The 26804-nt window shown below is 47.4% G+C and overlaps 1 protein-coding gene across 7 annotated transcripts in view; it reads left to right on the forward strand.

The window, feature by feature from the left end:
* grip2b (glutamate receptor interacting protein 2b) overlaps nt 1-26804 on the forward strand; it is a 334440-nt gene that overhangs the window by 234145 nt on the left and 73491 nt on the right. For 6 of the 7 annotated variants that reach the window (XM_072582688.1, XM_072582694.1, XM_072582689.1 and 3 more), the window contains exons 5-10: nt 1880-1966; nt 3838-3913; nt 4412-4557; nt 13636-13783; nt 15133-15302; nt 21083-21217. In XM_072582688.1, the coding sequence (XP_072438789.1) occupies nt 1880-1966; nt 3838-3913; nt 4412-4557; nt 13636-13783; nt 15133-15302; nt 21083-21217 (762 nt within the window). The remainder of the gene's footprint in view (nt 1-1879; nt 1967-3837; nt 3914-4411; nt 4558-13635; nt 13784-15132; nt 15303-21082; nt 21218-26804) is intronic. The other variant, XM_072582693.1, reaches the window with a different exon arrangement.

Raw genomic sequence — 26804 nt, forward strand, 5'->3', positions numbered from 1 at the left:
GTTTAGGGTGAGAGGGGAATAATTTAAAAGGGACCGAAGGGGCAACTTTTTCACACAGAGGATGGTGCGTGTATGGAATGAACTGTCAGAGGAAGTGGAGGAGGCTGGTACAATTACAACATTTAAAAGGCATCTAGATGGGTGTATGAGTAGGCAGGGTTTAGAGGGACATGGGCCAAGTGCTGGCAAATGGGACTAGATTAGGTTAGGATATCTGGTCGGCATGGACGAGTTGGACCGAAGGGTCTGTACATCTCTATGACTCTAATTGCTTAGCTTGATACTAATGGTGGACTGTCATGAGGTTACTGGCTGTTGTTGAATTCAATTCTGAGCCACTGATAAAGGGGGCCAGGGAGGTGGACACCATAGGGAAGGATGGGCATGGAAGGGGTGTCTAAACTTTGTAAGGTTCCAGCAAGTGGCTGGAGAGGTGCCATGAGGATCTGGAGGTGTTCGATGCCAATGTCTGTGGATGGAGGCTGCCAGTGTCCATATAGTGTGGCCTGAGATGTTGCAGCTGACCACCATTGGAGGACCTTAAGGGTAACCCATGAGCTGAAGTCACCAGGTATGCACTCTCATTCCCACGTCAAGCACTCTCGATGTCTGATTTGCTCAGCAGGGTTTGTTATGGACAGGAACCTGTGTATTACTGACATGAGCTGGTGCAGTTAATAAGGTCATTAACAAACAATAACCCTGCCCCACAAAGAGGTAACTCATAGCCACCTAGCTGCCTGGCAGATGCATGAAAGATGTAGCAAGTCGTTCCTGACATTGAGGTAGGACTCACGGGAATTCTGCCATAACTCTGCCCATTTCTTGCCATAGCCCACACCACTTAGACCTTTTATAAGATTTTGCCTGTGGAATTCATTTCCATGATAATCAGCTCAAGTAGAAACTATAGCAGGTTCTCACACTGAATTCTGTAGCTAGATGAAGGAGTAAGGGCTGAAGAACTATGGGAGCAGATGGATTGATGTGAATAATGTTCCTCTGTACAGGCGAAATGTTGACCTGGACACATTGGGCAGAAGGGCTTGTTACTGTGTCTTTGGACAAAGCAGCCCACTTAATTGGCACCACATCCACAAAAATGCAACACTGATGCTCAGTAGCAACAGTATGAGACTATCAGTCACTGCAGAAATTCATCAAAACCACTTTCACAATACCTTCCAAACCTATGACCACTTCCACCTGGAAGGACAGGCGCAGCAGATACACAGGAACTCCTTCATCTGCAAATTCCCCTCCAAAGCGCACACTATCCTGACTTGGAAATGTATTGTCATTCGTTCACTCACTATTACAACAAAAGGAGCACTGCAGTTCAGGAAGACAGCTCACTACTACCTTCTCGAATAACTGGACATAGGCAATAAATGCTGGCATTGATTCCATGAATGATTTTTAAAAAAAATCTATGTATTTCTTAATGTCTTACGAACATCTCCTTCTTTTTACCCTGAAGACATGTTTGTATACAATTCCCAGAGGTGTCAGTCATCCGATAGTGTCCCACTCAAGTTGCCATTCAGGTGAGGCTCAACAATGAATGCCAAATGAGTGATGTCACAACTCCATCTGGGCCTACCTTCAACTGATGTCCAAGTGGAGGTATTTGGCCCTCAGTTACTGGACAGCAGTCAACAGAAGGAATCCTGGCTGGTCTTACAGATAGTTCACCTCTGTAATTCAGAGGTAAGCCAAAAGGAACATCTGCACTGCTATCTTAGTTGCGATCAGCAAGGATCCCGCCTGGTACCTCCATGGTCTATATGATTCAGCACCAGACTGGCTAAAGACCTGTTCCGTGTAACAAATCCGCTTGTATAACAAAAACAAAATCCTCTTTTGTTTTCTGTTTCAGCTTCAGATAGCAATTCAAGAGTTATTCCAAAGACCATTGAGATCTCGCTCTACAAGGAGGGGAACAGCTTTGGCTTTGTGATGAGGGGTTAGTCATTTTCCTTAATTTCAATGTTTCTCTCTTCCTTCAGTTGCTTCTGCAGTCAGTATTTGTCTGATTCAGGCCTGCCTAGTGGAGATACTTTCTGAAAAGAAATAATACAGAGATGTTATTACAAGCCTCTGGAGTAGGTGAGTCTTGTACCTGAACCTCCCATTCCAGAGTTATGGACATAACCGCTACATTGGAACAGCCCGTGGAGATATTTCTGAATCAACCTGCTCAGAGATGTTACGACACACCTCTGGTGGGGCTGGAACCCAGTCCTCTTGGCTCAGAAGTAGAGACGCTACCACTGCACTGCAAGAACCCTCACATGCACACGCACCCAGTGGAACCTGATTCAGCCAGCTACGATAGCCCAAGTGTTGATACCTCAACTTTAGAAATGTTTTCCACCTGGTATCAAACCGGGGCCCTTTTATCATGTGTGGACAATATTAAACATTACACTACAGTAACAAGGCAGCTACACACAAGAATGAATCACTATTAATCAGCTGGGGTTCCATTTCTCCATTACTCAGCAATTAAAGGGATGGGCCCTCAGGGAATAAAAGTATTTGGCAAAAAGGAGGACCTGGATGTTTTCACGGAGTTAGGGAAACTCCATTGAGGCCCTTACCTGACTCCTGACCCCATTCCCCATGTCCCCAGTATTCACCAGTGCAGATTAAAGGTGTGAGTCCACACTGACTTAGTCGATCCACTGCAGGATTGGACATGTCCTAGTCTCTCCCCCTAAGTCTCATAGAGTTGAGCAGGTTTTATTAGACTCGTGGGTCAAGGTACCTCAAAGCTGACATGAACCACAATCCTAAAGAGCTGTGTTCCTGCACCCCCCGCCTTCCCATGGCCCTTTCTCTCCTCCCTCCCAAGTCATGACACTATCCACTGCCAAAGCCATGTAGAACCCTGTACAAACTATGGTGCTCCATGCTTACTCACCTATTATTAACTCCTTTTATTACTGGGCAATAAACATACCCATCATCTCGGCTATTTTAACAATCGATAGCAGAAGCTATAACTGCTTGACACCTCTTTATCTGGTGGAACGAATCAGTGTACAAAAGGCCCTCTTGTGGCACAGTGGTAATGTCCTTACCCCTGAACCAAAAGGCCTGGGTTCAAGTCCCACCTGCTCCAAGGTGTTTAATAACACCTCTGCATAGGTTGGTTAGAAAAATAGGTTAAATTTTTTTTTAAAAAGTGCAAATGATAGAAGAGATGAAGAGCTGCTAATCGAGCAATGTTTACCCTGGGGCTCAGCTGTCTGAACAATCTAATGGATGTCTGGGCTCTCAGACAAGATTGCACAATAAGAGTTGGCTGAGGGAGCAGATAAGGTCTCAGTTCAGCATCTGATCAGAAAGGTGACATCTGTTTGTACTGTACTACCTCAGTACTATGGCAGGTGCTAGCCGAGACACATACTCAGGCTTCATGGCGATGAACTCAACCCACTTCCTTACCACTCTGAGGTGACAGTCTCACTTCCAGGGCCAAACTGAGATCTTTCCAGAAGTGAAGATGAAACCTTTGATTCAGAAGGGAACACACTACCATTAATACAGGCTGACAACGTAACAAATAAAAAGAGTCTGTCAACCTCTTCTACTCAGAGAAGAGATATCTGAAAGAGAAGTCTCCCACTAAGACGTCTCCCACTCTGATCCAAAGAGTTGGTGTACACCCACTTGATCAGGGCTCTTTATGTCTGTGTCTTGCCCACACATCTTCTCAGCCAGCTCATTCTGTGCTAGGGTCAGGGACCAGAGAAGCAGTCAGATGGGAGAGCAGGTGATTGTCTCTTTGAAACAGTAGAAGCTCTGAGGAAACTGGACGTTGTGTTGCAGGTGGAGCCCATGAAGACTGGAACAAGTCTCGTGCATTGGTGGTGACCCACGTGAGGCATGGTGGGCCTGCGGATAGGTAACAACTTCTCTCTCTCTCTCTCTCTCTCTCTCTCTCTCTCTCTCTCTCTCTCTCTTGAAAGGATTGGTGTTAGATACTGAAGAGTAACTGGAAGAAAGTACTTGTCCCTCATTGCTTGGGAATACAGCCATTACTCCAAATGTCTGTTGTTCTGCTGCTTTAGAGTTGGTAACTTTGAGGCATCCATCAACTGTTACAATGGTGCGAATGGTGGAAGGCTAAAGGACATGCCACTCTTCTGATATCCCTGCTGTAACCCTTCCTTCCCCACCCGTGCACCCTAATCTCAGCCACACACTTGGCTGTGGGCTTGATGGGAAGGACATCACCAGGGTTCGAAATGAGAGAGAAAAAGAAGGGGATTTTGCTCCTAAGAAGGGGATTCTCTCTCTAGATAATGCCCACTGGTGCCCTAACACCAGCTCCCCAGTCTGTCCTCCCAGTCAAAGATGGAACAGCCCAAAAAGATAACAATTTTTGTCTGTGTGTTTGCAGAGAGGGGACGTTGAAAGTTGGGGACCGGATATTGAGTGTGGATGGGATTCCACTTCACAATGTCAATCATGGAGAAGCCCTCAACATCATGAGGCAGTGTGGGCAAGAAGCCATCTACCAGATCGAGTATGATGTCAACGTCATGGGTAAGGAGTGTGGTGCCGTGTTGGTGGAAGTTTATTTACAGGGGTGCAGGAGTGGAGGAGGTGCTAACATATAATGGAAAATGTTCTTGATCAACATTTGATCATCCGAATCTTCTCCAATCCACATGCCATACAGTCTCATCACCAGCCAACACAGAGAACTGACCAGCTTCTGGGCACCAAATGTGGGACTGGTAGGTGAGAGAAACTCAAGGAGAGTACACACAGCAGTACTCAAGGAGAAGAACAAGTCTGGGGTCTGCCAAAGCACATCCCTTATCCAGACTAGAGTTCAGTCTTGTACTTTTCCTCCATCCATTCCCATCAAGGGGAATTTTGAACAAGTGTCACGCCTTTAACATTTCCCCCAACAGTCTCTTTTGTGCTTTAACTTACAGTTTCTTCTGAAATGTAGGCTTCCCGATATTGGACAACTCATGAGTGGCTGCATTGAAGTGTTAGCCTCTAATTTGTGCTCTGTCTCTAAGGTGGGGTAAACATCGGGGGTAAACTACAGAAAAGCCCCCTCTTCCCCCATTGGAGGATTTGAACTTGGGCGAAGACTCCTTCCTGAACTAAAAGAAGGTCTGCCTGCTGACTTGTTGCCCACCTCCAGCCATATTCCAAAAAAGGCATCAAGCCGGGTCAACCTATGAGCCTACTGAAGTCGACAATTAATGGCCATGAAGGGTCTCATTCCCCTTGCACTGTTTTAATTGAAGTGGCAGGGAAAGGTCGGAACAAGGGGGCAGCCTAACAGCTTTCACTGTACAGGGTGCTGTCCAGCAGGCAAAGAGTTACTTCCTTCCAGGAGTGGGGGATGACATCACTAGATCTATTGAAGGCATTTTCCCATGGAGTCATAGCCACCCACCCTTCCCATAAACCTCCTCCTCGAACCTCTATAAGATACTAACTCCTTCCAATAACAACCCTCACTGTGGTCTGCCAGGCAGGCCTGTCCAAAACCCCATTTTCATCTGAACTCTAGATTTATGACATTACTTCTCTGGCGCCGCCCAGGAAAGAAGGCTCCAATCGCTACAAAGGCATCTTTTACAAACTGCCTCAGAGGGAACATTGCTCCTCCTTGAGAACTCTACCTCAGTCCTCTCCATTTTTAAAAAAAAAACTTTTTCTTTACCTACCAACCATGGTGGATTTGCAGTACAGAGGAACCTCGATTAGCCGGCATTCGATTATCCAACAAGATCACAGTGTCCTGATGCTTGGCTAAACTATGTTATCTGACATTTGGTCAGATAGAATTCATATAACTGAACAAAATACTCCTCACCTGTGTCCTTCAGATTATTTGTATAATTCTCTGTATTTGTTTTGTTTTGATGGCTTTGCCATATATTTAATGATGACACTGCTCCTGCAATTGTTCATATGTAAATAACCATAGATCCTACTAGAGAGTGCATCGTAATCAAGACTGGCATTAAAGTTGCTGTCCCTTTTTATTGATTTACCTCAAGTTTCAGTGTGTACATTGAAAAGCAGATCTGTAGACTGGATTGTTCCCTTGACTGGAAGGTCTGTTAATGCTAACTACCCAAAGACACTCGCAGTGACATTGACAATAATTATTATCGGGAATCACTCTTTTCCCTTGTGGTTAAGGCAGACAAGGTCATGTTCAGATGTGATAGTCTCCAGGAAAAAGCACTTGGCAGGCATTCAATGATCAAACTTGCACATCAACTTCATTGGGGTGAGGGCCAGAATGGGTATAGAACACGGTAACGCAGCGTGGACACTGTGATACCGCACCCCAGCGTGGACACTGTGATACCGCACCCCAGCGTGGACACTGTGATACCGCAACCCAGCGTGGACACTGTGATACCGTACCCCAGCGTGGACACTGTGATACCGCACCCCAGCGTGGACACTGTGATACCGCAACCCAGCGTGGACACTGTGATACCGCACCCCAGCGTGGACACTGTGACACCGTACCCCAGCGTGGACACTGTGATACCGCACCCCAGCGTGGACACTGTGATACCGCAACCCAGCGTGGACACTGTGATACCGCACCCCAGCGTGGACACTGTGACACCGTACCCCAGCGTGGACACTGTGATACCGCAACCCAGCGTGGACACTGTGATACCGCACCCCAGCGTGGACACTGTGACACCGTACCCCAGCGTGGACACTGTGATACCGCACCCCAGCGTGGACACTGTGATACCGCAACCCAGCGTGGACACTGTGATACCGCACCCCAGCGTGGACACTGTGATACCGCAACCCAGCGTGGACACTGTGATACCGCACCCCAGCGTGGACACTCTGACAGCGCACCCCAGCGTGGACACTGTGACACCGTATCCCAGCGTGGATACTGTGACACCGTACCCCAGCGTGGACACTGTGACACCGTACCCCAGCGTGGACACTGTGATACTGCACCCCAGCGTGGACACTGTGATACCGCACCCCAGCGTGGACACTGTGATACCGCACCCCAGCGTGGACACTGTGATACCGCACCCCAGCGTGGACACTGTGACACCGCAACCCAGCGTGGACACTGTGATACCGCACCCCAGCGTGGACACTGTGATACCGCACCCCAGCGTGGACACTGTGATACCGCAACCCAGCGTGGACACTGTGATACCGCACCCCAGCGTGGACACTCTGACAGCGCACCCCAGCGTGGACACTGTGATACCGCACCCCAGCGTGGACACTGTGACACCGTACCCCAGCGTGGACACTGTGACACCGTACCCCAGCGTGGACACTGTGACACCGTACCCCAGCGTGGACACTGTGACATCGTACCCCAGCGTGGACACTGTGATACCGTACCCCAGCGTGGACACTGTGACACCGTACCCCAGCGTGGCAGGTTTGAGACCTACCCACCAAGTAGAAAGATATGCTCTACCCTCACATACTGTGCCCCAACACAAGTACAGTAATACTCTACACCAAAATGGAGACTATCATACTGTATCCCAAACAGGAGACTGTGATACTGTTCTGCAGCTTGACGTGTGTATACCAGTTCCACAGAAATGGGATTGTGATATTGCAATTAATTTGGAAACTCTGATATTCTACCTTATTAATAATACTGGCATATTGTACACACAACATACGGTCAGATAGCGTCGTCCTCAGCATGAAGACTGTCAGAATTTTTCCCAGGAAGGTAATGACTTCTGCACTGCAACAAGGGGCCTGTGGCCATCTCCCTCAACAATGGTCCTGTGGCCCTATACTCCAACAAGGGGCCTGTGGCCCTATTCCTCAACAAGGAGCCTGTGGCCATCTCCCTCAACAAGGGTCCTGTGCCCCTATACTCCAACAAGGAGCCTATGGCCTTCTCCCTCAACAAGGGTCCTGTGCCCCTATACTCCAACAAGGAGCCTATGGCCTTCTCCCTCAACAAGGGTCCTGTGGCCCTATACTCCAACAAGGGTCCTGTGGCCCTATACTCCAACAAGGGTCCTGTGGCCATCTCCCTCAACAAGGTGCCTGTGGCCATATACTCCAACGAGGAGCCTGTGGCCTGTACCTCAACAAGGAGCCTGTGGTATTCTACTCCAACAAGGGGCCTGTGTCCCTATACCTCAACAAGGTGCCTGTGGCCCTGTACTTCAACAAGGAGCCTGTTACCCTCTACTCCAACAAGAGGCCTGTGACCCTTTACTCCAACAAGGGGCCTGTGGCCCTCTCCAACAAGGAGCTTGTGATACAATACCTCAACAAGGAACCTGTGGCCTGTACCTCAACAAGGAGCCTGTGGCCCTGTACCTCAACAAGGAGCATGTGGCCATCTCTCTCATCAAGGGCCTGTGGCCCTGTACCTCAACAAGGATCCTGTGGCCCTGTACCTCAACAAGGATCCTGTGGCCCTGTACCTCAACAAGGATCCTGTGGTGTAATTTCCCAATCAGAAGTCTGTGACCTATACCCGACAGGAGTATAAGGAGTTGTTGTAGCTATGCTTAGCTATAACAAGAAGCTTGTGTACTTGCATCTATCAAGAAGACTTTGTACTGTAAATCCACAAAGAGACGTTCATACCTCACCCAGGCTCAACTGAACCTAGGATTGTCATATGTACACCAACAAGGACCTTGTCATATTGTATGCCAAGGTGGAGATTTATGACATTGGATCCCACGGGGGATGTCTGTCACACTGTATTCCTACATAGAGTCATAGAGATATACAGCACGGAAAACAGACCCTTCGGTCCAACCCGTCCATGCCGACCAGATATCCCAACCCAATCTAGTCCCACCTGTCCGCACCCGGCCCATATCCCGCCAAACCCTTCCTATTCATACACCCATCCAAATGCCTCTTAAATGTTGCAATTGTACCAGCCTCCACCACATCCTCTGGCAGCTCATTCCATACGTGTACCACCCTCTGCATGAAAAAGTTGCCCCTTACATCTCTTTTATATCTTTCCCTTCTCACCCTAAACCTATGCCCTCTAGTTCTGGACTCTCCGACCCCAGGGAAAAGACTTTGTCTATTTACCCTATCCGTGCCCCTCATAATTTTGTAAACCTCTATAAGGTCACCCCTCAGCCTCCGACGCTCCAGGGAAAACAGCCCCAGCCTGTTCAGCCTCTCCCGATAGCTCAAATTCTCTAACTCTGGCAACAAACTTGCAAATCATTTCTGAACCCTTTCAAGTTTTACAACATCTTTCCGATAGGAAGGAGACCAGAATTGCACGCAATATTCCAACAGTGGCATAACCAATGTCCTGTACAGCCGCAACATGACCTCCCAACTCCTGTACTCAATACTCTGACCAATAAAGGAAAGCATACCAAACGCCTTCTTCACTATCCTATCTACCTGCAACTCCACTTTCAAGGAGCTATGAAGCTGCACTCCAAGGTCTCTTTGTTCAGCAACACTCCCTAGGACCTTACCATTAAGTGTATAAGTCCTGCTAAGATTTGCTTTCCCTAAATGCAGCACCTCGCATTTATCTGAACTAAACTGCATCTGCCACTTCTCAGCCCATTGGCCCATCTGGTCCAGATTCTGTTGTAATCTGATGTAACCCTCTTCGCTGTCCACTACACCTCCAATTTTGATGTCATCTGCAAACTGACTAACTGTACCTCTTGTACTCGTATCCAAATCATTTATGTAAATGACAAAAAGTAGAGGACCCAGCACCGATCATTGCGGCACTCCACTGGTCACAGGCCTCCAGTCTGAAAAACAACCCTCCACCACCACCCTCTGTCTTCTACCTTTGAGCCAGTTCTGTATCCAAATGGCTAGTTCTCCCTGTATTCCATGAGATCTAACCTTGCTAACCAGTCTCCCATGGGGAACCTTTTCGAACGCCTTACTGAAGTCCATATAATCACATCTACTGCTCTGCCCTCATCAATCTTCTTTGTTACTTCTTCAAAAAAACTCAATCAAGTTTGTGAGACATGATTTCCCATGCACAAAGCCATGTTGACTACCCCGAATCAGTCCTTGCCTTTCCAAATACATGTACATCCTGTCCCTCAGGATTCCCTCCAACAACTTGCCCACCACTGAGGTCAGGCTCACTGGTCTGTAGTTCCCTGGCTTGTCTTTACCCACCCTTCTTAAACAGTGGCACCATGTTTGCCAACCTCCAGTCTTCCGGCACCTCACCTGTGACTATCGATGATCCAAATATCTCAGCGAGAGGCCCAGCAATCACTTCTCTAGCTTCCCACAGAGTTCTCAGGTACACCTGCAGCCTTCCCTTTCACCCTGACAGGAATATACTTTCTCTGGATTCTTGTTATCTCATTTCTGAAGGCTTCCCATTTTCCAGCCGTCCCTTTTCCTGCGAACATCCAATCAGCTTTCAAAAGTTCTTGCCTAATACCGTCAAAATTGGCCTTTCTCCAATTTAGAACTTCAACTTTTAAACCTGGTCTATCCTTTTCCATCACTATTTTAAAACGAATACAGTTAACCCTTTGACACTGTACCCCCATACAGAGCTTGTATTCTGTACCTCAAACATGACAAATTCATTGCTCTGCCCTATCACCCAAATATAATGGTTACTGTAACTCTGTTAAGGATGCACATGCAAGTTAAATTCTGAACAAAGAAACAATCATTTCTTCTGGAGATGTTTTGATGTCAGGGCTGAAATGTGGAGGTAATTTACCAATCTATAATTTGCATCTTGAACTTCAAATCCAGTGAGAATCAATTGCAGTATAGACACTGAGACAAAAGGGACATGCCTGATGATAGATCTCTCCTGCTTCTCATCATATCAATGTTTCAAACCACTCACAAACCTTCAGCAGATCAGATCAATTTCCTTAAATAAAATTGAGTGGAAGAAAGCAAAACAATCTTCAATGCCCTCTAAAACTCCCCAAAATTATTTGAACTCTGTTTGATAAAGGGTTAATGGTGAATGCTGCTCCTGTGGTTTCACTTACATCTCTTGTCTGACAAATGGCAAGCCACTTGTTTGCGAGTGATGCTGATTAGCTGGTAGCAATCACTTCCCTTTGAAACATCCCTCCTGGCTCTCCTTGCACGACTGCTCACCGCACTCTCCTAATATTACTTGCAGTGGAGCTTGTTCTGTTCCTGCTGTATTCCAATTAAATGTGTGCTAGGATGTTGCTGATAAACATATTCATCTTGCACTCACCAGCACAGAATCACAAGAATCCCAAACAGCGAAACAGCTTATAGTCGACTTGCCGATCAGTTGGCACCCTGCTCGTGCAGTATAAATTATTGTTCACCTTCAGATTCTTGCAAGTCTGTCCTGGTGAGGGCACGATGAAAAGCACCAACAGCACATCTCTTTCCACGCTACTCAAAAAAAAAACTGCGCTGATTTTAAAAACAAAAGCTTCACTATGCCGAGAGAACAGCATCTGAGTGCTTCCCACTTAGTGGCAGCTTCAATTCCTGATCCTCTCAAAGTTATGGATCGTGAGTCCTATTTTAGATCTGCATATGAAGAGGAGCACACCCCTACCTCCGCCAAATCAGCAATATTAGAAACTAAAGTGCGGTCAATAACCAACAGCAGAATCCCCACAGTGATGTTAAAATAATAAACCATTCTTGGAGCTCACATGATGAGCGAATACCTCAAATTAGAGCTCAGACCTGTGAAGCCATTGTTTTATTTATAAACCATCCAAACTAGACTCACGTTTACAACTTGCTTCTAGAGACTGGTGACTTTATGCATAGCTTCAGAGAATGATACAGCTTAGAAGGAGGCCATTTGGCTCCCTTGGTCTGCTCCAGCTCTGTTACAATTATTTAGAACCTCAGCACGTCTACTGAGTCCCCCCTGAACTTCCTCAGTTGTCAGGAGAACAGCCCTGGATTCTCACGTACGGAAGGAAAAGACGGCAGATGCAAGGAATCTGAAACAAAAGTCAAAAATTCTGGATATCTGACACTGAAAGAGCCACTGTAAAACTGAGGATCGAGCTTACTGTGTCTTGTTCTTGACCTAATGCCTGATGTTAAAGGTCAAAATGCACATAAACATGAACTGAATTATCTGATTCTGTTAATTATAAAATAGATTAACTGCTTAAATTTGAAATGCAGTACCAAAGTTCCACAGCCATTGTGTCGAGTTTTATTTCTTGGGCTATCTCAAGCTTCAAGGGACTTTACCTCACATGAGATAGGACTTTTGTTCCCATGCTTCGGAAGATGAGGGCTTGTCATCGAGAGGTTCAGGTTAATGTTCTGGGGGCGTGGCTTCAAATCTCAGTCTAAATCTCAGTTCAGTTATTAAAGATCTGGAGTTGAAAGCTAGTCACTGTGATGGTCACCACAAAATGATTGTTATTAACAATCCATCTGATTCACTCGTGTCTATCAGGGAAGGAAATCTGCTGTCCTTACCTGGTCTGGCCTACATGTGACTCCAGTCCCACAGCAATTGACGTATTTGTTCTTGAGGGTGGTTAGGGATAGGCAACTGGCCTTGTGAGTGGCACCCCCATCCTGTGAAAAAATTTTTAAAAAGTCTTGCTTCGAAAAGTCACCGGCCAATCTGATTGGCCGGTGGCTCTGTGATATGCCAGCAGCACCACTGGGAGTGGTGGCCATTACTGGAACTGCAGGCTGGGCACTAGGTGATAGGTGCGTTGGGAGCACGTTGGTCAGGACCAGGATGGGACACCCTCGGGGCAAGGAGATTTGGAGCAGGGATACACAGCCCTGGAAGGGAAAGGGAGCACAAGGTTTGAGGAAAGACTTTTTTTGTGGGGGTATACCCTCCCATCAGGAATGTATGAAAATGACTGTGTGAAGAAAGAAAGATCAGGGTTTGTGTTTCCATGGATGTCCTGGCATCAGCGATCACATTTTAACCATACCGCCTCATCAGTGGTGTTTGGGTCTGGACCTCACTCCTGTGTTTCCATTATCCTGTACATCAAGCATGCTTTTGTTACCTTCCAGCCTCTGCCTCACCCCAGGGCTCCGCTGTTTGAAAGGTACACTCTCTCAAAGCCAGCGAGCTCAAAACCAGAGTTTCCCCAAAAATCAGACCGTTTTAGAATGTGCTGCGCATGACCTTTCAAAAAAAAAACAACTCGGTTCAAATTAACTCAGCAGGACAATTGGGTTACATTTAGTCTGTTTTGCTACTCGATTGCCAGTGCAGTCCTGCCCTCAGAAAGACCTTGACCTCATGCCACCTGTATTGACTTGAATTGGCCACTGACCCAGTGCCGAACCTCAAATCCAGCAGCATCCTAGCTCGGTCTTGGATCCTAGATTGCTGGTTTTAAGCGAGTCTCTCTCTGTCTATGTTAACTCTCCAATCGATTTCACCCTGTAGCTCACCCTTTGTTGTCTGGTATTTTCCACGTGAATCATCTGGACCCCTCAATCAGACCGGTATCTGTGTTTTATTCTGTTTCTCTGGGGCTGCAGGTTAAGGTGAAACATTTTCATTTGCAATTCCACTGGCCAGTTTGTATTGGTTGATGGAACCTTGCAGCTTTTGAGTCGACAGAGAATATAATTCAAAAGGGTATATATTTGGACAATGGTGGTGATGGATGGTCTATCTTACAGATTCCGTACTCAATGCCTCCGGTCCTTTACTGGTGGAAATCACAAAAACTCCGGGTTGCACACTGGGAATGTCACTGTCCAGCGGGACACATCGCAACAAACAAGTCATTGTCCTTGACAAGATCAAAGCAGCGAGCATTGTGGACAGGTACTCAGCTCATTCTCTGTTGTTTCAATAGGGGACTCAGCTTGGGAAGGTCTGGCTCAGTTGTTACGGGACATTGGCATTGCTCGTTCGGTCAGTATTTATGACCCACTCCCAGCTGCCCTGCCGAAGGTGGTGGTGAGCTACCTTCTTGTACTGCTGCAGTCCGTGGACGTAGCAACACCCACTGTCTGTTTAGGAAGGGAGTTGAGGGAAAGTGACCCAGCGACAGTGAAGGGACGGTGATGTGTTTCCAAATCAGGATGGTGAGTGCCTTGGAGGGGAGTTTGCAGGTGGGTGGTGCTCCCATGTATCTGTTGCCCTTGTCCTTCTAGATGGTAGTGGTTGTGGGTTTGGAAAGTGCTGTCTCAGGGTCTTTGATGAATTCCTGCAGTGCATCTTGTAGATAGTACACTGCTGCTACTGAGCATCAGTGTTGAAGGGGAGTGGATATTTCTGAATGTGGTGCCAATCAAGAGGGCTGCTTTGTCCTGGATGGTGTCAAGCTTCTTGAGTGCTGTTGGAGTTGCCCCCATCCAGGCAAGTGGGGAGGATTCCTTGGCCCACTTGAAATTTTCCTTGAACAGACTTTGGAGAGTCAGAAGGGGAGTTGTACACGATGGATCTCCCAGCCTTTGACCTGATTTTGTAGCCACAGGATTTATATTGCTGGTCAATGCGAATCTCTGGGACCTTGGAAATGGAGAATTGTCCTCAGGTACTTTACAGGAGTGTAATTAAGTGTTAATAGTAAACAATACAATGAGACAAAGGGACTAAAACCTTGGGTCTTTAAGCAGTAGTTTAAATGAGAGTGAGAGAAGATTAGTTTTGCAGAAGGAATCCAGAGTTTGGGGCTTCGAAATCCCATGCAGTGGAATTAAAAGTGTATTAACACGAGAGACATGGAGGGTGGTAGTGCAGTAGGTAGTGCACAGGATGGAAGAACACAGGGCAGGAGAAGAGTAATGGACTGGTAATAGGGTCGGGGGAGAGATCAGGAGGATGTTCGAAAATGAGGAGGAGAATTTTCAACCACTCTCTGTCCTTGTTCAGCACCTCATGCAGTATCCACTGACTGACATTGTCAAAAGCTCAGGGCTGTTCAATTTGGTTCAATTAATGGCACAGAGAGAGAGGGACACAGAGAAAAGAGGGAAGGGAATTAATTTTTAAAACTCAACTTTGTTAATTTCAAGTTTTAAAATGGAGTTTGCTCTGAAAACACAACTCTTGACGTTAAATGTATTAATATTGGATCAGGACAAGTGAAAGGGTGAACGCCTATCAGCTTGACTTCTGTTTCTGGTGAGTAAGGAGTTTTAAAATGTCTTTTTCTGCTCCTGCTTTAGATGTGGAGCGTTGCATGTTGGTGACCACATCTTGTCGATTGATGGGATGAGCACTGAACATTGCACTGTGTTGGAGGCTACCCAGCTCCTGAGCAGCACCTCCGACAATGTTAAGCTGGAGATCCTGCCGGTGCACCAGGGTCGGCTGTCACTGAAGCCGACAGAGCAAGGTACTGCCTTTTTCTGTACAGGACAGACCAAGATTAGCCTTCATATGGCAAGAGGGAGCCCACCTTATAGGCCAAGCGCACGATGCCCTCTGTTTTCCAACCAGGAATTTTTTACAGGAGAATCCTATTAATAAGTTTTGTTTCTTCGTTCATGTGATGTCTGCATCACTGAGAAGGCCAGGGTTTGTTGGCCTTTTTCCCACATAACTGACTTCCATTCGAAGGAAAATAACCCCGGCCTTTCGAATCATTTGGTACCTCACCTGTATTGAGTGAGGATTTGAAAACGGTCTTCAGAGCCAGGCCATTTCAGAAGGCATTTATGAATCACCCACATTGCTGTGGATCTGGAGTCACATGAGGCCAGAGCAGGTAAGGATAGCAGATTTCCATCCCTAAAGGACACTAAAGATCGAGAGGAGGTTTTTCATTAAAAGTCACAACGTAGATAAAAGGCCATTTAGTCCATTGTATCAGCCCTGTCTGGATAAGCTAGCTGCCCATCCTAATCCCATGTATCAGCACTTGGTCTGTTGCCTTGGAAGTTGCAGCACATCAGGTGTCGATGCAGGTTCCTTTAAATGATTTAAGAGTTCCCGCCTCAACCACCGATCATGGCAACTAATGCCAGATACCTACCATCCTCTGGGTGAAAAAGGTTTTCCTCATGGTCCCTCTCGTCATTCTACCAATCACTTTAAACCTGTAACTGACCTGTGTGCTCAGGCAAGCCGGTCTCCCCTATCCACTCTGTCCAAGCCCCTCATTATTTTATATGTGTCAAATAAGTCACTCCCTCATCCACTTCCATTCGAAGGAAAATAACCCCAGCCTTTCTAATCATTTGGTACCTCTCCTGTATTTGGTGAGGATTTGAAAATGATCTTCAGAGCACCCGCTATTTCCTTCCATTAACAGTGTAGGATCAGCTGGCCATGGTGATTTGTCTTGTTTCGAGCAGGTCAGTCCCTCCTGTACATCCCTTCTCATTCTGCCTATTTTAGTTAATATTTCGCATGCCTCCTCTGTCTGCATCAGCGTTCTGCTTTGCGAAGGCAGAGACAAAGTACTCCTTCGGAACCCTGCCCACATCTTCTGCACCCTCACACAAGTTAGCATAAACATCTCTGATTGGCACAATCCTTTCAGAACTTACTCTCTTGACTTTAACATATTGACAAAACACCTTTGGATTTTCCTGCCAATTTTTTTCATATCCTTTGTTTTCCGAATTTCCTTTATCCCTTCACCTCTGTAATTAGTTCTCTAGGCTTCCCAAAGATTACTTTTTGATATTGTCATTAGCTGTGCTTTATCTTACCCTGCAAGCATCTGGATAACTGGGGCTGGGGGCTCCAGATTTGTTGGTGCCACCCATGTTCTCTGTGGAGACATGTCTTTACTCTGTCCATTGAATCTTAATTTTGAATGCTGATGGTCTCATGATCGTGGTTACTAGATTTATTAAGGGAGTATTCCACTAGCTCCTGTCCTGTGATTTAAACCAATGCTGCCAGAGAGTATTAGTCTCATCCTCTGGATTGCTATCCCAGCAACATTACTGCTGCACCATCATTTTAATTTCTCCTCACGATTGATTCCCAGTTTACCTTATCAGCAAAATCAACAGTGAAATGTTTAAAATCTTTCAGCGAATCGAGTACACTTAATGGTAAGGTCCTGGGGAGTGTTGCCAAACAAGGAGAACTTGGAGTGCAGGTTCATAGTTCCTTGAAAGTGGAGTCGCAGGTAGACAGGGTAGTGAGGAAGGCGTTTGGTATGTTTGCCCTTATTGGTTCGTGTGTTGAGTATTGGAGTTGGGAGGTCCCGGTGCAGCTCTACAGGACATTGGTTAGGCCAGTTTTGGAATACAGCGTTCAAATCTGGTCTCCGTGCTATAGGAAGCATATTGTGAAAGTTGAAAGGGTTCAGAAAATATTCATAAGGATGTTGCCAGGGTTGGAGGGTTGGAGAGACCGAATAGGCTGAGGCCATTTTCCCTGGAGTGTCAGAAGCTGAGGGGTGACCTCATAGAGGTTTAGAAAATCATGTGGCATGGATCAGATAAATAGACAAAGTCTTTTGCCCCAGGGTAGGAGAGTCCAAAACTATAGGGCAGAGGTTTAAGGTGAGCGGGGAAAGGACCTGAGGGGCAACTTTTTCACAGAGGGTGGTGCGCGTATGAAATGAGCTGCCAGAGGAAGTGGTGGAGGCTGGCACAATTACAGCATTTAAAAGGCATCTGGATGGGTATATGAATAGGAAGGGTTTGGAGGGATATGGGACCAAATGTTGGCAAATGGGACTAGATTAATTTAGGGTAGCTGGTCGGCATCGACGAGTTGGACCAAAGAGTCTGTTTCCATGCTGTACAGTTCCGTGACTCTATAAATGCGTGAACCACACAGGGTGGAATTTCCTTTCAAGATCTCCTGCTGGTTTAATGAGAGAAGTTGTCTATGGTAGCGTAGCTCTGAAGGTTCCAGGTTTGATCCCTGCCAGATAGCAGATTCAGCTGGGAACCTTCACTTGGTCCACTACGAGTGGGTCTATCTAGGAGGGGAGTGAATCTGACAGAATTCCTTGACCCCCCCCACCCCCCACCCCCGAACTCTCACCCTTAAATCTTTGCTTCGAGATGTATACAGCGGGTGCTTGGTTCCAGTGCATTATGGTTCACACCTGAACCTTGGGCACTGAGGTGAGAGTGCAGATGGTGACCATGAGGCAACACAAAGAATGAGTGCCATCACAGGATGGCCTTGGTGAATATGAGAACATCCGTGTTTATATCAAGGACTTTTGGGCTGATATGGCAATTAATGACAGTGAAGATAGATGGAAAGCCCAACAGCATTCAGAACCAGGTACCCAACATCAAGGAGCCATAGCCCTGGAAAACTGAAAGTGGATTAAAAAGAAAAGGCAGGTAGCGCTTCCATTAACTTTCACAGTACAGGACACCTCCGAACAACTTCCACAATAAGATACCCTGGTTGTTAGTTTCTGGCTGAGAGTTAAATATTGTTCAGAAACTGAGGGATGCACTAAGGAGTGTTTGTGTACTTTCTGTGTGATGTGGACTGAAGCAGCGTTTGCTTTCACTCTGGGAATGAAGTGAAGAAAATAACTCACCAGTTATCAATCTCGGGACCACCAGATGACCTGGTCCTGTCACGTTGCTTCATATGAGGGTTGCTGCGTAGAATTTGACACCCTGAGTTTCCTCAGTTAGAGCAGGGACCAACCTTCAAATATACTTCATTGGTTCTGACAAGGTTGAGGAAGCCACTTATCATTTGGTGGTCAGTGTCACCAAAATAATTTTCAAGGAGAATAGTGAGCAAGAAAAACCCACAATGAAATTATATAGATAGAAACACCATCACTGTGCTTGAGAAGATTGCTCTTGCTGAGCGAAATGATATTGTTCCAGCAAAGACTTTCTCGTAAAACATTGTCTGGATGCGGGTGTCACTGGCCGGGCAGGTACTCAATGCCCCTCCCCATCTGCCCTTGAGAAAGCGATGCCTTCTTGAACCGCTGCAGTCCGTGTGCTTTAGGTAGAACCACTACACCCCGAGGGAGAGGATTCCAGGATTTTCACCCAGTGACCGTGAAGGAACGGCGATATATTTTCAAGTCAGGGTGGTGAGTGGCTTGGAGGGGAGCGTCCAAAGGTGGTGTTGTTCCCATGTATCTGCAGCCCCAGTCCTTGGAGATGGAAGATAGCGCGACCTTGTTAGGTTCTGTTGGAGTCACACATTATCTCGTGCTGCCTGCAGCTTGGCATATGCAGTGACAAGGACTTGCAGAAGCAGTAGTCGCGGGGGTTGTAGGCTGGATGACTGTTAACAGAATGGCTCCACTTGTTTCTGCTGTTTTTAACAGAGCCAACAACTGATTGACTGCCCCCAGCAGACTTTGGGTAGCTTCAGAGATTGGAGATTTTGGGATGGCTTTAATCAGCTGAGATACCTACTGTGAGATCAGGCCAACCTCTGCTGTAGTGTCTTGGTTTTATTCAGATTTGTGCCTTTTAGTTTAGAAAGTAAGAAAGCACTTAATCGTCCCAAGTGGTCCAAATTAAGTGCCATCTTAGTGTTTGGTAGTTAGGTACTATTTGTCCAACATAGGCGGCAGTCTGGGGATACACAAATAAGTGGTGGGGCTGATGTGTTGAAATTAAGCATATGGATTATATCATTGTCACAATTCTGTGTGAAAAGTCATTATATTACAATCAGAAAACCAGGCAAATGAATGCACCATTTAGTAAATGCTCCTGAGTAGAATAAGCATTTATTTCCAATCCATCACTCTGATAAGGAGTGCACTTGTATTGATTTTCTTTTTGATAATCTCGAAAAAAACATTATGGGAAATGAAACTGAAATCAGTGTTTAAATGTAATTTCTTATCTTTTTTCTGCTCTGTGGAAACATCAAAGATCCCATTCAATTTGAGTTCAGGGTCAGCGGTTCACCAATGGGCATGTTATGATGCCTCAGACATTGCTGTGATGGGAAAATCTAGAAGTCTCTAGGTCCAAGCTGTAGCTATGATCTATTCACTGCGGTGGATGGACAAAAAAAAGACTGACCTTCAGATTCTGTGAATGTGGGATATCCATCTAGGAGACAGGACTGGCCAGAATAAACAAGAGTTGTTGATGCTTTAAATGATCCAAACCTCACTGTAACTCACTCCCAGGAATCTGCCATTCCATATATAAACGGTCCAAACCCTTCAGTTTGATTCCAGCCTGTAGCGTACTCCCAGATATCCAATATTTTATACATCAACCACTCCAACCGCTGAATTAGGTTGCATTTTGTAACTCCAATGTATCTGTTATTGTACATGTAACTGCAATCAGACAGCAGCCTGCAACTCTCACCTGTGCACCTTTATTCTGTATTTAAACCACCAAGTCCTTTGATTAGATTCCAGTCTGTATCTCATTGTCGGGAGTCTGTTATTGTATATATAAACCATCCAGAGCTCTCAATTAGATTCCACCTTGTAACTCATTCCGAGCTCCCTGTTACACTATACATAAACCACCCCAAGCACTCAATTAGTTTCCAGCCCTTGACTTTGCTTTATTCATTTTTATCCATATATAAACCATCAGAACTTCTCAATTCAATTCGAGCCAGTAACTCACTCTCACTACATGTCGTTCTCCAGGTATTTAATAAGCAGTTTCAGATGTATCCTTGGAATTATAGGGTTGGAAACCTGCCATCTATAATCAGAGATGATCAGTGCATTATAAGGCAAACGAGTGAAGCATGTTTAACTAGAAGAGTGTGAATGATTTTGTGTTGGCCAGGCCTTATGAAAGGTGATTTTTAGATTTATTAGTATTCTGCGATTGTTGCAGTTTCTGGAGGTCAAAGCACTGTGATGAACGCTCAGTGCAAAGTCTGATATTAATCACAGTGAGTAAATTATACAAATGAATTTAAACACAAGATTTGAACCAAGGCAGGTTCTTAAAGGGCAGCTGTCTTCTTCGGGAAAACAAACTCTTGACCCAAGTGCAAAACTAATTTAGGTGATAGTCTTATTATTTTCATGAATGTCAGTAGAAGAAACCAAAGAAAAGATCAGTCATTTACAGAACAACCTCACCTCAAGATTGTGCCGATGTATATTCTGGTGTTACGATGTTGATTAGGGTCCTTTTAAGTTATGGAGAAGTTGCCTTTTATTCATCTTCTCTTTCTCTTGTCTCTCCATCTTTCCTGAACCTCACGTTGGCCAACGGACAGTTAAGATTCAGAAGAGTGACCACCATCATTGCTGGGACCCCTGTGTCAACTACTGTCACACCTATCATCCAGGGCACTGCAAGACACCAACTTGGAATGCAGCAACCCCTCTATCCAACTCGGACTACTGCAAATGTACAGTAACTTGGCTTATCCTTCTGGAGCAACCCTCAAACCCAGCAACCCCTTCAACATCAGCTCCGAGAACATTCTGTGCCGGGGAGTGAACCTTTTACTTACAAGCAAGCCTGTTTATTTCCTCTCCTTATTCCCTTCCTTTAGTGACATAGTCTCCAATTTGCCACTACCCAGGGAGTCACTTCTGTAGAGTTACGCACCTGGACCATGCAGGATGCCTGAGGGAGCAGACTCGTAGCAATTAACGGCAGAAGTAGACCGTTTGACTCTTCAAACCTCTTCTGCTATTTAACATGACCACAACTGGGTGGCACGGTGGCACAGTGGTTAGCACTGCTGCCTCACAGCGCCAGAGACCCGGGTTCAATTCCCGCCTCAGGCGACTGACTGTGTGGAGTTTGCACGTTCTCCCCGTGTCTGCGTGGGTTTCCTCCGGGTGCTCCGGTTTCCTCCCACAGTCCAAAGATGTGCAGGGCAGGTGAATTGGCCATGCTAAATTGTCCATAGAGTTAGGTAAGGGGGAGATGTAGGGGTATGGGTGGGTTGCGCTTCGGCGGGGCGGTGTGGACTTGTTGGGCCGAAGGGCCTGTTTCCACACTGTAAGTAATCTAATCTAATCTAATCTGATCCTCTATCTCAATACCATATTCTCACTTTCTCCCAATAACTCTTGATGCCTTTATAATCTAAAAGAATTTCTACTTGTTGAATATATTCAGTGATCTGGCCACCATCACCTTCTGAGGTTCAGTTTCATATGTTCACGCCCCCAAGCCTGGAATCTCTGCAAAAGACTCCATTAAAGATGGAGAATTCGGATAGTTCATACTCAGTCAAGTTTTTAATAGTTACTCAACAAATCTTAGATGATTGAAACTGTATGCTAAAACCTAGGTAACTCATAAATTAATTTTCAAACTTATCATTGACCACGCCCCAGCTACATCACCACTGTACCTTACACCCTCCATAATCACCTGGCACCCAACGGACCTCACCAACCTGGCTTCAGACTGACCTCGGCCACCTCGCATCCTACTGACCTCGCCTACCTGGCTTCCTACTGACCTCACCCACCTGGCTTATTACCAACCTCGCCCACCTGGCTTATTACCAACCTCACCCACCTGGCTTATTACCAACCTCGCCCACCTGTCTTCCCTAATGACCTCACCCAACTGTCCTCCCTAATGACCTCACCCACCTGGCGTCCTACTGACCTCGCTCACCTGGTTTTCTACTGACCTCACCCATCTGGCATCCTACTGACTTTACCCACCTGGCTTAATACTGACCTCACTCACCTGGCTTCCTAATGACCTCAACCACCTGGCATCCTACCGATCTCGCCCACCTGGCATCCTACCGATCTCGCCCACCTGGCATCCTACCGACCTCCCCCACCTGGCTTCCTATCGACCTCGCCCACCTGGCTTCCCTACCAACCTCACCCACCTGGCTTCCCAACCAACCTTGCCCACCTGGCTTCCCACCAATTCCACCCACCTGGCTTCATACTGACCTTGCCCACCTGGCTTTGTACTGACCTCACCCACCTGGCTTTCTACTGACCTTGCCCACCTGTCTTCCCTACTGACCTCACCCCACCTTGCTTCCCAACCAATCTCGCCCACCAGGCTTCATACCGACCTTGCCCACCAGGCTTCATACCGACCTTGCCCACCTGGCTTCATACCGACCTTGCCCACCTGGCTTCATACCAACCTTGCCCACCTGGCTTCCTACTGACCTCACCCACCTGGCTTCATATCGACCTCACCCACCTGGCTTCTTAACCAACCTTGCCCACCTGGCTCCCTACGGACCTCGCCCACCTGGCATCATGCTGACCACCCTTACCTGGCATCCTACCGACCTCGCCCACCTGGCATCCTACTGACCTCGCCCACCTGGCATCCTACGGACCTCACCCACCTGGCTTCCCTCTAACCTCGCCCACCTGGCTTTCTACCAACCTCAGCCAACTGGCTTTCTACCAACCTCACCCACCTGGCTTCATACCGACCTCACCCACCTGGCTTCATACTGACCACACTCACCTGGCTTCCTACTGATCTTGCCCACCTGGCTTCCCTACTGACCTCACACATCTGGCTTCCCTACTGACCTAACCCCCTTGGCTTCCCTACTGACCTAACCCCCTTGGCTTCCTACTGACCTCACCCACCTGGCTTCCTACTGACTTCACCCACCTGGCTTCCTACTGACTTCACCCACCTGGCTTCGCACTGACCTCCCCCACCTGGCTTCGCACTGACCTCCCCCACCTGGCTTCGCACTGACCTCCCCCACCTGGCTTCGCACTGACCTCCCCCACCTGGCTTCGCACTGACCTCCCCCACCTGGCTTTGCACTGACCTCCCCCACCTGGCTTTCTACCGACCTCACCCACCTGGTTTCCCACTGACCACACTCACCTGGCTTCCTACTGTCCTTACCCACCTGGCTTCATACTGACCTCGCCCGCCTTGCTTCCCTACTGACCTTGCCCACCTTGCTTCCCTACCGACCTCACCCACCTGGTTTCCCACTGACCACACTCACCTGGCTTCCTACTGACCTCACCCACCTGGCTTCCTACTGACCTCGCCCACCTTGCTTCCCTACTGACCTCGCCCACCTGGCTTCCTACTGACCTCGCCCACCTTGCTTCCCTACCGACCTCACCCACCTGGCTTCCTACTGACCTCACCCACCTGGCTTCCTACTGAACTCGCCCACCTGGCTTCGCACTGACCTCCCCCACCTGGCTTCGCACTGACCTCCCCCACCTGGCTTCGCACTGACCTCCCCCACCTGGCTTCGCACTGACCTCCCCCACCTGGCTTCGCACTGACCTCCCCCACCTGGCTTCCTACCGACCTCACCCACCTGGTTTCCCACTGACCACACTCACCTGGCTTCCTACTGACCTCACCCACCTGGCTTCCTACTGACCTCGCCCACCTTGCTTCCCTACTGACCTCGCCCACCTGGCTTCCTACTGACCTCACCCACCTGGCTTCCTACTGACCTCGCCCACCTTGCTTCCCTACTGACCTCGCCCACCTGGCTTCCTACTCACCTCCCCCACCTGGCTTCCTACCGACCTCACCCACCTGGTTTCCCACTGACCACACTCACCTGGCTTCCCACCAATTCCGCCCACCTGGCTTCCTACTGTCCTTACCCACCTGGCTTCATACTGACCTCGCCCACCTTGCTTCCCTACTGACCTCGCCCACCTTGCTTCCCTACTGACCTCGCCCACCTGGCCTCCTACTGACCTCGCCCACCTGGCTTCATACTGACCTCGCCCACCTGGCTTCATACTGACCTCGCCCACCTGGCTTCATACTGAACTCGCCCATCTGGCAGCCTACTGACCTCGCCCACCTGGCTTCCCTACTGACCTCGCCCACCTGGCTTCATACCGACCTCGCCCATCTGGCAGCCTACTGACCTCGCCCACCTGGCTTCCCTACTGACCTCGCCCACCTGGCTTCATACTGACCTCGCCCACCTGGCTTCATACTGACCTCGCCCACCTGGCTTCCCCACTGACCTCGCCCACCTGGCTTCCCTACTGACCTCGCCCACCTGGCTTCCTACTGACCTCGCCCACCTTGCTTCCCTACTGACCTCGCCCACCTGGCTTCCTACTGACCTCACCCACCTGGCTTCCTACTGACCTCGCCCACCTTGCTTCCCTACTGACCTCGCCCACCTGGCTTCCTACTGACCTCACTCACCTGGTGTCCCTACTGACCTCGCCCACCTGGCCTCCCTACCGACCTCGTCCACCTGGCATCCCGACCAATATTGTCCACCTGGTACACCATCAGATCCCTTCACCCAGTTGTCACCGTAAACCCAAACTAAGATTACATACATACTGTTTTCACGGGAACTGTCTAAGCTGATGTCTGTGTTGCTGGGTATTTCAATCACAGAATCCAGCAACTACTGCTGTGAAAAGATCTGTCGCTTCCATGCCAATTCTTCTTGCTGCTTGGCTTGTAGCTTCTTGGACAGGTTTGTAACAAGAGGCACCTGTCCAGGAATCTCCAGCCCAGAAGATATCCAAAGGTAAGTGGGTAATGTTTAATCTAACCAGGGTTGATTTCTGAGCTGATCAATTTCTGACTCTGATCAATTCCACGGTGTTCAGTACTATTCTTTTCTAAGTGGATGCACAAAAAAACCTTTAGTCCAGGATGCTGTATTTAAAGTCCAGTCACTGTATTTCTGCTTTTTTTGTTCTTCCATGTCGGAAAAGAGTCAGATACTTACCTTACTCCATGACAGCGCTGAAAGTCTTTCGGCATTTGTGGGGCACTGATGTGTAGATTAGGTGGATTGGCCATTCTGAATTGCCCATCGTGTTCAGGGATGTGCAGGCTAGGTGGATTAGCCATGGGAAATGCATGATTACAACGATAAGGTGGGTGGGATCATCTTTAGGAGGGTCAGTGTGGACTCGATGGGCTGAATGGCCTGCTTCCACAATGTAGGGATTATATGAAGTGACGGTGTGACATAGAAGTAGATTAGTGGAAACCCTATCTGATGTGGATTGATAGAGTTCAGCCAACAATTCCTATCTGTTCAAGCTTCATATATTTGACTGAAATAACATTAATGTCTGAAGAGACGTGGATATTCCTCAGTGGTATTATCACTGTATTAAAAAGGCATTTCCTGAATCATAGTATTTAAGATGGAATGATAAAAATGACTCAACCAAGGGCCCAGATTCCTTACAATTTTTATCATTTCAAGAGCTAAAATGATAGTACTGAATAAGACAAGGTGGTGTGTCTTGTTTGAATTGTTGAGCACACGAATGAGTATAAATCCATGATGATGTCTAACAAAGTGAAAACTAAATCAGTGCATCAGACAGAGTATTTGTAACAAGTTAAAACGTCAAAGTATAACCTACATCTAAACTGGAAGGAGTTTTGACTGTCATTGATAGAAATGTATTCTGAATAACAAAGAGAAATGAAAGTTAGAAGATCTGTGGTATATGGGCAATAAGCAGACTGAAGGGGGAAAATAAACATGGAGAAGAACCACACAGATCTTCAATGAAGCAACCCAGACAGGATTGAAGGATGGTGCAGTGGTAGTGCCTCTATCCTTAGACTGTGAGGCCCAGGTTCAAGTCCTACATGCTCCAGAGATGTGTAATAATACCTCTGTACAGGTTGATTAGCAAAATAGATTACTGCAATTTTAGGGAACAGCACAATAGCTCTCAGTGGTTAGCATTGCTGCCTCACAGCCCCAGGGTTCAATTCCAGTCTCAGGTGACTGTCTTCGTGTAGTTTGTACATTCTCCCCGTATCTGCATGGATTTCCTCTGGGTGCTCCGGTTTCCTCCCACAATCCAAAGATGTGCAGGCTAGGTGGATTAGCCATGCTAATATGTGCTGATAGTATTCAGGGATGTATAGGTAAGCTGCTTTGGTCAGGGGAAATGTAGGGGAGTGGGTGTGGGTGGGATACTCTTCAAGAGGGACAGTGTGGACTTGTTGGGCCAAATGGCCTGTTGTCACACTGTAGGGATTCTATGATG

The sequence above is a fragment of the Chiloscyllium punctatum genome, chromosome 12 (assembly GCF_047496795.1).
Source record: "Chiloscyllium punctatum isolate Juve2018m chromosome 12, sChiPun1.3, whole genome shotgun sequence".
NCBI classification, from domain to species: domain Eukaryota; kingdom Metazoa; phylum Chordata; class Chondrichthyes; order Orectolobiformes; family Hemiscylliidae; genus Chiloscyllium; species Chiloscyllium punctatum.